This window comes from Leptosomus discolor, chromosome Z (assembly GCF_034619465.1).
Source record: "Leptosomus discolor isolate bLepDis1 chromosome Z, bLepDis1.hap2, whole genome shotgun sequence".
In the NCBI taxonomy this organism is placed as follows: domain Eukaryota; kingdom Metazoa; phylum Chordata; class Aves; order Leptosomiformes; family Leptosomidae; genus Leptosomus; species Leptosomus discolor.
The window spans coordinates 67,764,704-67,777,250 of record NC_141419.1 but is presented as its reverse complement, the minus strand read 5'-3'; the positions used below and the strand labels follow the sequence as shown (position 1 = coordinate 67,777,250).

The 12,547-nt window shown below is 43.2% G+C and overlaps 1 protein-coding gene across 1 annotated transcript in view; it reads left to right on the top strand.

The window, feature by feature from the left end:
- The first annotated feature begins 6,571 nt into the window (after positions 1-6,571).
- The window catches only part of ARSB (arylsulfatase B), a 63,813-nt gene continuing 57,837 nt past the window's right edge, over positions 6,572-12,547 (top strand). Inside the window, exons 1-4 of the mRNA XM_086479438.1 lie at positions 6,572-6,844; positions 9,607-9,793; positions 11,382-11,572; positions 12,142-12,349. Of these exons, the coding sequence (XP_086335564.1) occupies positions 6,572-6,844; positions 9,607-9,793; positions 11,382-11,572; positions 12,142-12,349 (859 nt within the window). The remainder of the gene's footprint in view (positions 6,845-9,606; positions 9,794-11,381; positions 11,573-12,141; positions 12,350-12,547) is intronic.

The following is a 12,547-nucleotide window of genomic DNA, read 5'->3' as shown; positions in this document are numbered from 1 at the left end:
ACTTATCATTAAAATAATTTCACTATTTCCACACAGAAATGCTTCCTGAGGAACTGAAATACATCCCAGCAACCACTAAAATAATAAAGGCAATATTGAAGGTAAACTGAACCATTACTGCTTTTTCCCCATGTGTCAACCTGGCAGAAATTCTCACAGAAGACCAAAATGTAGTTCTTCTTAATGAAATGGTTATAGGAAGCCCATGCTTCATTATTTTATAAGAATCACCTGGCAGATTACATGTAATATTCTACAACACACAGGATGTTATTGTTCAATTTCTGAACAGAACTTGAAGTACCATAGCATGGATTTACTGTTCTAAATCTCAAGTGCTAGACTGACACCAGAGAAATTTAGTTCTTCCTTTTCCTGTTAATTATCGATTGAACAGCAATGACGACAGCAATGTGTTGTTACGCAGAAATATTAGCAATGAAAAAATATAATTAAATCCACAGCAGAGGAGCTTTATCCTGTTACATATTCATGAGTTCCAGTTTACAAAGAGTAACGTGCCCCTTAAGGTTGGAGATAAACATTTTCAAAGTACATATGAATAATGTCCAAAATGTACTTTCTCCAAAGGAGTTGGTGCCTCTAAATCTTTCGCAAAGAAGCAAATGAATAAATAGAACATACCAGGAGAAAGAAAGATGATTTGAATAAGCAACACTTACTCTTGCTAAAGTGAGCTGACATTACATTCAGCTGTTCTGTTCTGAATATCTTTCACAAAGCAGGTCAAAATAAAATATATAAGCTTTGGCAGGTTTGCATGTAGTGCTATCTTGAGTGAACAATCCATTCAGAAATTATTGTCTGTTATGCTTTCACAAGTGATTTCGCTCTAATTCGCTGAACTGACCGGAGATGTTACTTTCTCTAAAGATGACGTTATTTGTAATGAGGCACTTAGCCACTGTGTTTTCTTGAGTGTTTAAGAAATCTAAAATACAAGACAATGTTATATGGTTTTATGTAGACTATGGAGGAGGAGAGCATTTTTTAGGAACATAGTTCTGAATTTCAGTATTTCCTAAAAACATGTAAATTCACTAGACACCATATCCTGGAGTGTACGGTTATCCTGAGACAGAGCTCTCACTCACACTTTCCTAGTAAACTTTGCTATGCCAAAATTCTGTTTCAATGAAGCCTTCCACATCCCAAACTGAAATTTAGAATCAGGTTTTTTTCAGCTTGGAAAAAAGAAGTGCTATTCATTAACATGTCAAACAGATTGCCTGATTGTGCAGAAGGGGTAGGCTTTCTGCAGCCTGAGCAGAAGGTAATGAATCACAGATGTAATTCCTACAGTCAAGTAAACTCAGAAATTGTTGCCTCCATGGGCTTGTACCACATTTCCAGCTGTAACCTCCCAGCCCCTAATTTCTCCCTGTAACTGATGCAGACAGCTACCTGTCTCATTTTACAGTGTAGTATTATATAGGCCCAAATACTGATTTCCTTGTGGGCTTCTCATTGACAGCTGTTTTTACCCAAGCCTCATGCAGATCAAGCCTTGGCCAGTTAATTTTCATTTAGTTTCAAGATTTAGGGAAGCAGAGAAAAAATATCTCATGCTGTTTCTGGAACAGAGCAATGCATAATAAAGTTTCTTTTCTGCAGCCAACTTGTAAGACCAAACCAGCTCACTGTTCATCACTGATCATGTGTAACACAAGTGGAGTATCTAAGAGCTTGTTACCTTTTAAGAATGACTGTGCTTTCTCTTTAACAATGCATTCAGGAGCAGAGATACCTGAAGTAGTTTTAAGCAAGCATGGCTGAGTATTAGAAGCACTGTAGCTACGATAGCCCTAAGTCTGATGGGGCTTTCCAAGTTGACATAACTTCTTTTTTACTGCTCTGATTCCCAAGTCAGCTTACTCTTTATTAGCATAGCTCAACACTGCAGCACTTTGCACGACATGGATAAACTAAATTGTGACGGGATGAAGCTTTACAAATCATGTCCACAGAGAGGTTCACACATATAAGTCAATCTTTCATGGTTATGAAAAAAAATTATAAACCTGAAGAAATGAGGAGAGGGAAGTGTTCAGTAGCTTTTGTAGTTTCCTGTCACTGCTTCTTTTCATTACAAGTTGTGATATGGTATTGCATAAACTTGTGGTGTCAAGATACAGCAAGAGGAAGCGAATAGGAGCAAGAATGTTTAAGTAGTACATCCACGTTTTAAGAGGGCTTCTATCAAATCACAGAGAAATACCAGGGTTGAAAAACTGGCAGAGACATCTTTGAGTCTTCTGCAACCCCATTAGCTAACAGAGGAGACACCCCTGTAAAGAGGTGGAAAAATGACAGTTGGTCATCTAGGAAATTTTCTGAAATACTGAAATTTCTGTGTGCAGAGAGATCAGGACATGTCAAAAGGCAGTTTTCTCAGACATATTTTTTGTCATTTTCCTTTATTCTTCTTTCATCCAGAGAGTTTTGGTACACCAGCGTAGATGTTACCATTACCATTTGAATTTTTGTTCCAAGTTCCCACATGCTATGGCAAGGAGTGCCATATTCATCCTTTGTGTGGAATGACAAATCAACATGGATACCATAATCTTGTGTGTCACTCTAGTGACTTGATTAATCATTGACCTCAAAGCAGCATCCAAATTATTCAATCCCAAATTCAGAAACGGTAGACTGAAACATAGGGGACTGAACACAGATCATTTCCAGGATTTATTCTTTTGATTCAAGAGAATACTCTCTGATATAAATAGTATTTCCTGATTGGAATTCCAAATCCCTCAACTAGTAATATAAAAACTCCACCCAAAACACTGAGAAAATATGACAGGCAGCAACATCCAGATGGTGACTCTGCAGTATCTGCTGTGTGTGTTTCAGATGGTTCAATTGATGAGCAGCCTACTAGGTTGTCCAATTCTGGTGGTGCAGGATAACCAGCAAATAACTCTTGAGACTCTTCTACAAGGGAATGTGAGTTCAGCTGCACTTGAACACCGTGATCACTTGGGAAACATGTTAGGTGAATAGCTATTATGAATTTTATTGCAAAATGCATATCCAACATTTCTGATTTCACCAGCACTGTGTAGATTTTAAAAGTAATTATTTTGAATGAACAAGAATGGTTTCCATGAGAATATGCTTATATTTGAATGGAACTTTACATATAAAAATGGCATGGAAGAAGTTAGTAAAATAAACAATACAGTGAGACAACTGTGATGGGATATGAACTAAAACCAAGATAAACTGGAACTTTGCAGCCTTTTGAACAGCATGAATCACGTCTCTACAAAGAAAATATAAGTCATAGTCACATACCAGCTTGTCAGCAATCCTGGAATTTAGTTCAGGGAAAACTGACTTTAAGATAGTCCTGTCGCTTCCTGTTCCAATACCAGCTGTGGACTACAGTACATTCTTATTGTAGAAAAAAATGCAGCATCACTCATCATTGCTGTTGTTTTCAAGCCAGCAGGGAATCCTTTGGGATTTATAAAAAAAAAATCTGGTAACTTCATAGACTTATCCACCAGACTTCATTCATAGGAGCAGGAACTACCTTTCTACAAAGACTTGTCAATCAAAAGAAGACAGGAGTCTAGCATACTCAATATTTGGCATTCTTACCAAGAAATAGGATTTTTAGTGTGGCTTGTTCTTTCACCTGTTACCAAATGACTATATAAATTTGGGAATGCACGTATGTACCATTCCAGTTAAAAATGAAAGACATAGTTACTTGAGCTTTAACTGGACACTGAAATTTATTTGTATTCCACGGATGAACAAAATCGATTAGAGCTATTTCTGTCCTTTCACAGTCTTAGGCTTTACATTAAGAGTGTAACTAAGGTAGTGGTCGTTTGCAATGTTGCTTTAGGAGATTACATGGTTTGAAGAAATAGTCCTGTGGACAGAGCTGTTATTTCTGCTTTTGGGTTGCTTCACTTCCTTCTTATGCAATAACAGTCACACGCACCATCTTACAGCCAGACCTAGATCAAGGCTTCTCGTCCGTATGGACAAAATGAAAAGAAAAAAGCACTGGGTTGCTCATGATTTTGCAGAAGGGGCAGACAGGAGAGGGGATGAGAGCAGCAGCTGATGATGGCATGAGAGAGACCATGCAGTTTCTGCTACAGGAATAATTGCCAACTCGCACAGCTCAGCTGCATCTTCATGACGGTGCCAACTTGTTTCTCCCAGGCTATAGCACAGGGTGGCAAGCAGCAAGGCCATGGTGGTGTTGCAGCTGCCCCACTTTGCTTATGCATGGAAGAAACTCTGTTGGTAGTGTTAAACCTGGATGAGCTGCTATGGTCTCATGTACGAAGACAGAAGTAAAAGTCCAGTTGCTTGTAGCAGAATACACTGTGTCCTCTACTTGAAGTGTTATATTGACTTCTTGGAAACACAGCTTGTGGAAACACAAGCATGCAGTTAGAATCATAGAACAGTTTTGGTTGGAAGAGACCTTCAAGATCATGGAGTCCAACCTTTGTCCTAGCTCTACCAACACCACTAAACCGTGTCCCTAAGTACAACATCAACCCATCTCTTAAATACCTCCAGGGATAGTGACTCCACCACCTCCCTGGTCAGGCTGTTCCAATGCCTGACAACCCTTTCAGTAAAGGAATCCTTCCTAATATCCAGCCTGAACCTCCCCTGGTGCAGCTTAAGGCCATTTCCCCGTGTTCTATTGCTTGTTACTAGGAAGAACAGACTGACCCCACCTCGCTACAACCTCCTTTCAGGTAGTTGTAGAGAGCAATAAGGTCTCCCCTCAGCCTCCTCTTCTCCAGGCTAAACAGCCCCAGAACCCTCAGCCGTTCGTCCTATAAGACATACTCCAAATCCTTTACTAGCTTGGTAGCCCACCTCTGTACCCTCTCCAGCACCTGCGTGTCGTTCTTGTAGAGAGGGGCCCAAAACTGGACACAGTACTTGAGGTGCAGCCTCACCAAAGCTGAGTACAGAGGCACGATCACTTCCCTGCTCCTGCTGACATTATTCCTGATACAGGCCAGGATGCCTTTGGCCTTCTTGGCCACCTGGGCACACTGTTGGCTCATGTTCAGCCGGCCGTCAATCAACAGCCCAAGGTCCCTCTCTGCCAGGTAGCTCTCCAGCCACTCCTCCCCAAGCCTGTAGCGCTGCTGGGGTTGTTGTGGCTGAATGGCAGGACCCAGCACTTGACCTTATTGAAACTCATGGAATCGGCCTTGACCCATCAATCCAGCCTATCTAGATCCCTCTGTAGAGCTTCCCTACCCTCAAGCAGATCAACACTTCCACCCAGCTTGGTGTCATCTGCAAACTTACTAAGGGTGCACCCCATCCCCTCAACCAAAGCATTGATAAAGATGTTAAACAGGACTGGCCCCAGTACTGAGCCCTGGGGGGCACCACTCGTGACTGGTCACCAACTGGATTTAACTCCATTGACCTCAACTCTCTGGACTCAGCCATCCAACAGTTTTTCACCCAGCAAAGCGTATGCCCATCCAAGCCAAGAGTAGTCAATTTCTCTAGGAGAACGCTGTGGGAAACAGTGTCAAATGCCTTACTAAAGGCGAGGTAGATGACATCCACAGCCTGTCCCTCATCCAACAAGCGGGTCACTCTGTCATAGAAGGAGATCAGGTTTGTTAAACAGGACCTGCCTTTCATAAACCCATGCTGACTGCGCCTGGTTGTCCTGCGTGTGCTGCATAATGGAACTCAGGATGATCTGCTCCATCAGCTTCCCTGGCACTGAAGTCAAACTGACAGGCCTGTAATTTCCCGGATCATCCTTCCATCCCTTCTTATATATGGGTGTTATACTGGCTGACTTCCAATCTGCTGGGACCTCCCCAGTCAGCCAGGACTGCTGATAAATGATGGGCAGTAGCTTGGTGAGCACCCCTGCCGGTTCTCTCAGCACTCTAGGATGTACCCTATCTGGCCCCGTAGATTCATGCACTTGATGTGGAGCAGCAGGTCACTGACCATCTCCTCCTGGATTGTGGAGGGAAGACATTTTACTTCTGGCCCCTGTCTTTTGGCTTGGGGGGTTGACTTTCCCCAGTACAAGTGTTGCTATTACTTAAGACCGAGGCAAAGAAGGCATTAAGCACCTCAGCCTTCCCTGGTTCCCCTGGGAAGGGCTCCATGCTTGTTTAACGCCGGAATTAAAGTTAAGACAAAATTAGAAGGGCTCTCCAGCACCGCTGTTGCTGGGTACTGCAACAACCGCACCATCGCCCTTCCTAGGCTGACTTCGAAGCCAGCGGCCCTGAAGCGCCGCCGCCCGCCCCCGCCCCCGCCCCGCCCGCCCCGCAGCGCCACTACACCGCCGCGCAGGCGCGGACCCAGCGGCACCGCAGCCGTGCGGAGGGGCGGCCCGGGCCCAGCCCCGCCGGGCGGTGCCCGAGGACGGCCGCGCCCCGCCCCGCCCCGCCCCGCCCCGCCGCCACCGCCCCCACGGCCCGGCCCGCCCGGCGGGAGGAGCCGGCCGCCGCAACCGCCGCCGCCGTCCGTCCGCGGGGCGGTCCCCGCGGCCCAGTTCCTGGTGGCGGGGATGGCGCGGCGGGCGGGCGTCCCGCCGGCGCTCTGCCTGCTCCTCTGCCTCCTCCTCTACCTGCGGCGGCCGGCGGCGGCGCGCCCGCCCGCCCCGCACCTGGTGCTGGTGCTGGCCGACGACCTGGGCTGGGGCGACGTGGGCTGGCACGGCTCGGCCATCCGCACGCCGCGGCTGGACGCGCTGGGGGCGGGCGGCGTGCGGCTGGAGCGGTACTACACCCAGCCGCTCTGCACCCCCTCCCGCAGCCAGCTCCTCAGCGGCCGCTACCAGGTAGGGCCCGGGGGACACCCGGGGAAAAACAGCCCCGGCGCTGCGGGGGGAGACCCCGCGGGTCCCTCCGTCCCTCCCCGGCGCGTCGGCGGGCAGCGGCGGGGCGCTTCTTGCCTGCTTGTTCGTAGCAACGCTGCGTGCGGTTTGGCCGTGCGTGTCGTGCGAAGACGCGCTTGGGAGACGGGTGCTGTAGGAGAACCGATCGCGTCGGTGTGCAGGCTCGCGAGCTGGGGAATACGCTAAAGCGCGGGTTTAGTGCGCGTTCTTCGGCTTCAGAAGAGCCAAGGTGCTCTCTCTGTGCTTCGGTTGGGTTAACAGGCGCGGCAGCCTGTCGTGAAAAACTATCCTAGTCATCTCCTGCCAGGTCCTCCAGAACTGGACATGCACGCAGTCAGGACGCAGCCAGAAGCGGATCAGCACGACGCATTCGGTTTATGCAGCATCTTTTCCAGTGCAGCGTTTAAATGTTTCCTAAGGCGAGCATGCTCCTTCGCGTGGTGCCGGAGGTGTAGGCGTTTATGCGCCCGTTGTTGGAGTGCACGCAGACTGATCCTTGGTCTGGGTGCCTAGCGGCTTTGCAGTCATAGTCATGAATTTTCCCATATTTTTTTTTTCAGCTGCGCAGGTGTAAGAATTTGACTTTTATCATACTGCTATACTCCCCCCCCCCCCCCCCCCCGTTATTGCAATTTTGGCAAAAAGGCGTTGCGGGGGGTGTGGGACGAATACAGCACGGACAAGAAGAAACACAAAGGGTTAAGCGTCTTTCAGAAGCTTCCCCTCTCCCTCAAAACGTCCTGCACGTGCATATTAACCATAGTTATTTCTCAAAGAAACTGTTCAGAATGAAAATAAATGTCATCCTGTATTATTGGATGTTGTCTCTTGCTGTTGCAGGAAGGTTATTCCGGGTGATACTTACTCTTTCAAGCAACATTTGTTCTGTCCCTGGAAACTCAAAGAATAACAATGAATGCGAAGATGTAACTGACCTTTTCTTTGCAAACTCTTTAAATTGTTTTATTAAATAATCTAAAACATTTCTTCATTGTGACTGTTTCTAGGATACAGTTCATACTCTCAACATGCTTGTCTAGAAATAGGTCGGGGTTAACTGGGCATTGCTGCACCTGATCTCAAAAGTGGAAATTGGAAATGCTTATAGTTCAGACCAGCTTTAAATTAATTGAATGCATCTGACTTGATAATTTAATAATCTTCATGTTGACCTTGTTACAAATGAGTAAAGTAATATTAGAAAATGGAAGTATATTTTTTTAATATAAAATTGGGGAGACATTCTGTGCAGGAAATAATTATGTAGCAAATATGTGGGATTTTATTTTGTTTTACCCGTTGGTATGATTAACAATTGCTCACAGATTTGAGGAAGTAACCTAAATCTGGTCCTATCTGGAGCTGGAATTTTGATAGTCACCTTGCAGTCCGTAAAGAAAGAGGTGCAAAGATATTGGTTTATGAAAGCTTTTTTATTATTATTATTGTTTTCCTCTCCTTTTTCTTGCTTTCTAGAGACAGTGGAAGAAATTACAATCCTTTGCTACCTTGTGTCTTTCACCATATCAATATTTTTTTAGTACTGAATTTACCAAAAAAAATTTTTTTCCAGCTCCTGTTTCAAAGAAAATTATTAACTAGTAGGCCCTCTGTAAGAGTTTGCTTTCCTAGTTCCTTAAGATCAGGGCTTATTTGGTTTAAAAGTCAGTTCAAAGTGTTGCTAAAGTGGTGCTTTAAAAATTGATTGTGCGGCTTGCTATGCTGTAGTGCTTAGTGGAGTTATAAAATCTGATGTCTTGTGCTCTAGGTCATCTTGGGGGTTTTGTTCTTTGGCAGAGACAGATTGCTAGAAATACTTAGTAAATAAACAAGATATTTATACTTGTATATATATGTTTGCTGGCCTAGGGTTAGGGTAGTGCCTTTTTCTTTTTTCTGGAGGAGATAGGTGAGTTGACAAAAGCCAGCTTATAGTACACAATAACTAAAGAGGTTCTTTGCATCAAGCAAAAGGTACTATTTGGAGTATCATTTGTCATACATTTGTAAAGAGATAGAAAATTCACCACTTGTTGAGGCTGGAAACTTGTGTGGAACTAGTAAAGGTCAGATCTAGGCAGTGTCTAAAACTTCTGTCGTCTGCAGTATCCAAATGCTTTTTCTTTTTATAGTGCTCACACTCATTTTAAGTATGTAAATAAATATAAATGTGTGTATATAATGTTCATTTAGGAGAGTAACGCAAAAATAGCTTTCTTACCTTTTATCATCTTTTCCTCCAGGGATGGTTCTCTGATACAGGGAAAAGCTTGTTTGCTTCACCTGCCCTGCACGTTTTTGCCCATCTCCATCCCATTTAAAATCTCTCACTTCATGTTCAGATGTTGTCCCTAGCTTTCAAACAGACCATAATGGTAATTGTTACCTGTTAGATTTTTTTAGATGAAAACACAAAAGGCTTTGGTATTTGGGTGGGTTTTTTTGTAGTTGCACTTGATTTATGCCTGGGAAGACCTTGTTAACCCCAGTGGTGCTATTTCCTTGTCTTCCTCTATGCTACTGCTGCCTCCACCTACAGCTTCCTCCTCTTCCTCAGTGCTACGTCAGTAAAAACAGGAGCCCTGAAAGTAATGAATGCTAGCCCCTGGTGTAGCTGTGCTTCTTTTTGCACCTGCTTTTAAACTAACCTACTGTAACACATTGCTGCATTGTAACTCATCTCTAATCCTTCTTTTCTCTGCTAGATCCACACAGGTTTGCAACACCAGATAATCTGGCCCTGCCAGCCCAGCTGTGTGCCACTGGATGAGAAACTCCTCCCAGAGCTACTTCAAGAGGCGGGATATGTTACTCACATGGTGGGGAAGTGGCATTTAGGGATGTACAGAAAAGAATGCCTTCCAACCCGCAGAGGATTTGATACTTACTTTGGTAATGTTACATTTAACATGGGCAATAAATGAGGTGTTAAAAATTATGAGAAACTGCCCCATTCTTCTAAGAACAGCAGATTTACTATTAGGGTATAAGTAAATTGATACCTGGGCTTGCGTGTTTCCAAAGTATAACTGCTTAAAATAAGACAGTGCCTTAAATGCATGCCTAAGCCTTACAACTTACTGAAGAAAATAGTGTAATTATTGAGTGGCTCCAAAGAAATTATGAGAATATTGTGATGATTGAGTGGCTCATGATCTGCATGTAATTTGATTCCATGATGGCTCATTGCTTAAACGTGTATGCCTCCTCCCATCCCTTTGCAGGAGCTTAGGGTCTTTTTGATGGCATAGATGTAGACAAGCTGGTGCTCAGTGTGACATCTTACCCCGGGACCGATCAGGCTCTTAATGCAGGGGCCTTAATACAGGCTGCCTCTGGGTATGGTCGTTGGGTGCCCAGCATGACATTATTTTTCAGAGGACGTAGCAGTTTGATATCCTATAATGTTCATGGCACTCTGGTAGGGGGTGATTGCTGTTAGGGGCATTCGATTCTTTGACAAACCTGACACAGTGCCTCTTCCAGCAGTCACTCAAAATGGAAAAATGCAACTTGTGGCTCTGCAGTCTGCTTGCAAAAATCAGTCTCTATGCTTTTTTTCCTCCTAAAAATGTATTAGAAGCTTGTATTGTATTTAAAACTGAATTTCATTCTTTCTATACATACTTTTTTACAAAAGTAACTGTAGTTGAAGCTGCTGGATAAAAATTCAAGTGAAGTTCCTCCATTTTGGATTTTTGTCCCCAGTTTTAGTTTGGTTTTGTGGAACTTAAGAATATATTTTTACAGATTCATCTGTTTTTTGGGGGATAAATCTGAAATCTAATTTCAAAAGTAATAGTTACTGACATTCAAATGATTTTGAAGACTTCTGTTTCTGATCGATAAAAAGCAAAGGCACTCCATGCTTAGCAGGATAGCCATTGATAGGAGCAAATCTATACCTGTAGAATTTTTTGCGTAGTTTGTTTCTTTTGGGTATCTTTAAAAAAAAAGCATCTTTTTTTTCTCCAGTTGGTGTCAGCAGTGAATCAGAAATTACTTTATGGCGGACATAGAAAATGATTCCTACTTGGATGTCTTTGAATAAATAAATAAATAAATACAAATACAAAGTTTCTAATAGAGAAGTCTTATATGAAAAGACAAATATACAAAATCATACCAGCTAAAAATCAGAGTACTACAAGGATAGGTCCCTGTCTTTGCTACCAGTGTTTTAGTTTAATGCTGAAGTCTTTGATATTGAGTTATAAAGTCATTGAACTGCTTTCAGGCGGTTTTATATGCTTTGAAATTACTGCTTGCGTTAGCAATAAAAAGTATATGAAGTATTAAATGTTGAGCCACTTACACTTATCAGGGAGTGTCACTACAGATGGTCACATGTTGAATGAGTGTTTCAGCTCAAAAACCCTAACGTTTTGACATTTATTTTTGACTATTTTTTTCCCCTCCGATGTATCTGTTTGTGTGACATGATGTTGACATGCTTATTTGATATCTTTTCCTGTTCTAGGCTATCTTCTGGGGAGTGAGGATTATTATTCTCATGACCGTTGTGTCCTCATCAAAGCGAAGAACGTTACACGCTGTGCTGTGGACTTTCGAGATGGAGAAGAAGTTGCAGCTGGTTTTAAAAACATGTACTCCACAAATTTATTTACAGAAAGAGCTGTAGATATTATAGCAAATCACAAAACTGAGAAGGTACAGACAGCAGCTGTTACTTTGGTAACTTCAACACTAAAGAATGTTTGGAAAAAAAAAAAAGTTAATGAAATACTAATGGGGAGACCTGCGCTTGAGCAGTTGTTCAGGGCTATTCAGCAGGGTGTGTAGGGCTAAATGGGAGAAGTAACTCTGGTAAAACTTGCCTTGTCTCTGTCAGAATTGGCTTTGGCTGCACAGCCCTGGCCTGCTACCCTTCTCCATTTCTTTTTAATAATACGAGTAATGAGTTTATAGAAATGACTTAGCATGTAGTTTACTCTTCTAAAAAGAGAATGGAAAGTTTAATGGGAGAAATTTCATAGAAAGAAAGTGTTAACAACCATCTTATGAAGAAAAGATACACCTGATGTTTTTCCACAGCTTCACAAAATTCATTTATCAGAGTTTTATTAGTTTATGTTTAAGGATTAGAAGAGATAAGTGTAGAAGAAATCACAATTCAGTGCCTGCAGCTGCTGATGAATCAGGTCTGCTTTTGCTGCAGTAACTTTTGCATTTGGTACTTTTGAGTTCAAGTAATTTCCATTCTATCCCTCCCACCCCAGCCCCTCTTTCTCTACCTTGCTTTTCAGTCTGTCCATGAACCTCTGGAGGTCCCTGAAGAGTACATGAAACCATATTCTTCCATTAAAGATGTAAAAAGGCGCCATTATGCAGGGATGGTGACTCTTATGGATGAAGCTGTAGGAAATCTTACTGATGCTCTGAAAAGATATGGTCTTTGGGAGAACACAGTTCTTGTTTTCTCTACTGGTAAGTTCATTATATAGTCTTTCAGTAATAACTTTGATACAGTGTCTAACAAGTTGTCTGCAGAGGTGTCTGGCCCCTCTGTCCTTCATCCTTACGTTTTCTAACTACAGAAGTGTGGTGAAAGCAAAACAGGACTTCATACCAGAAGGAGCAGTTTCTCTCCCCCCTCTTATGGATTTCTCAAGCATGACAAAATCA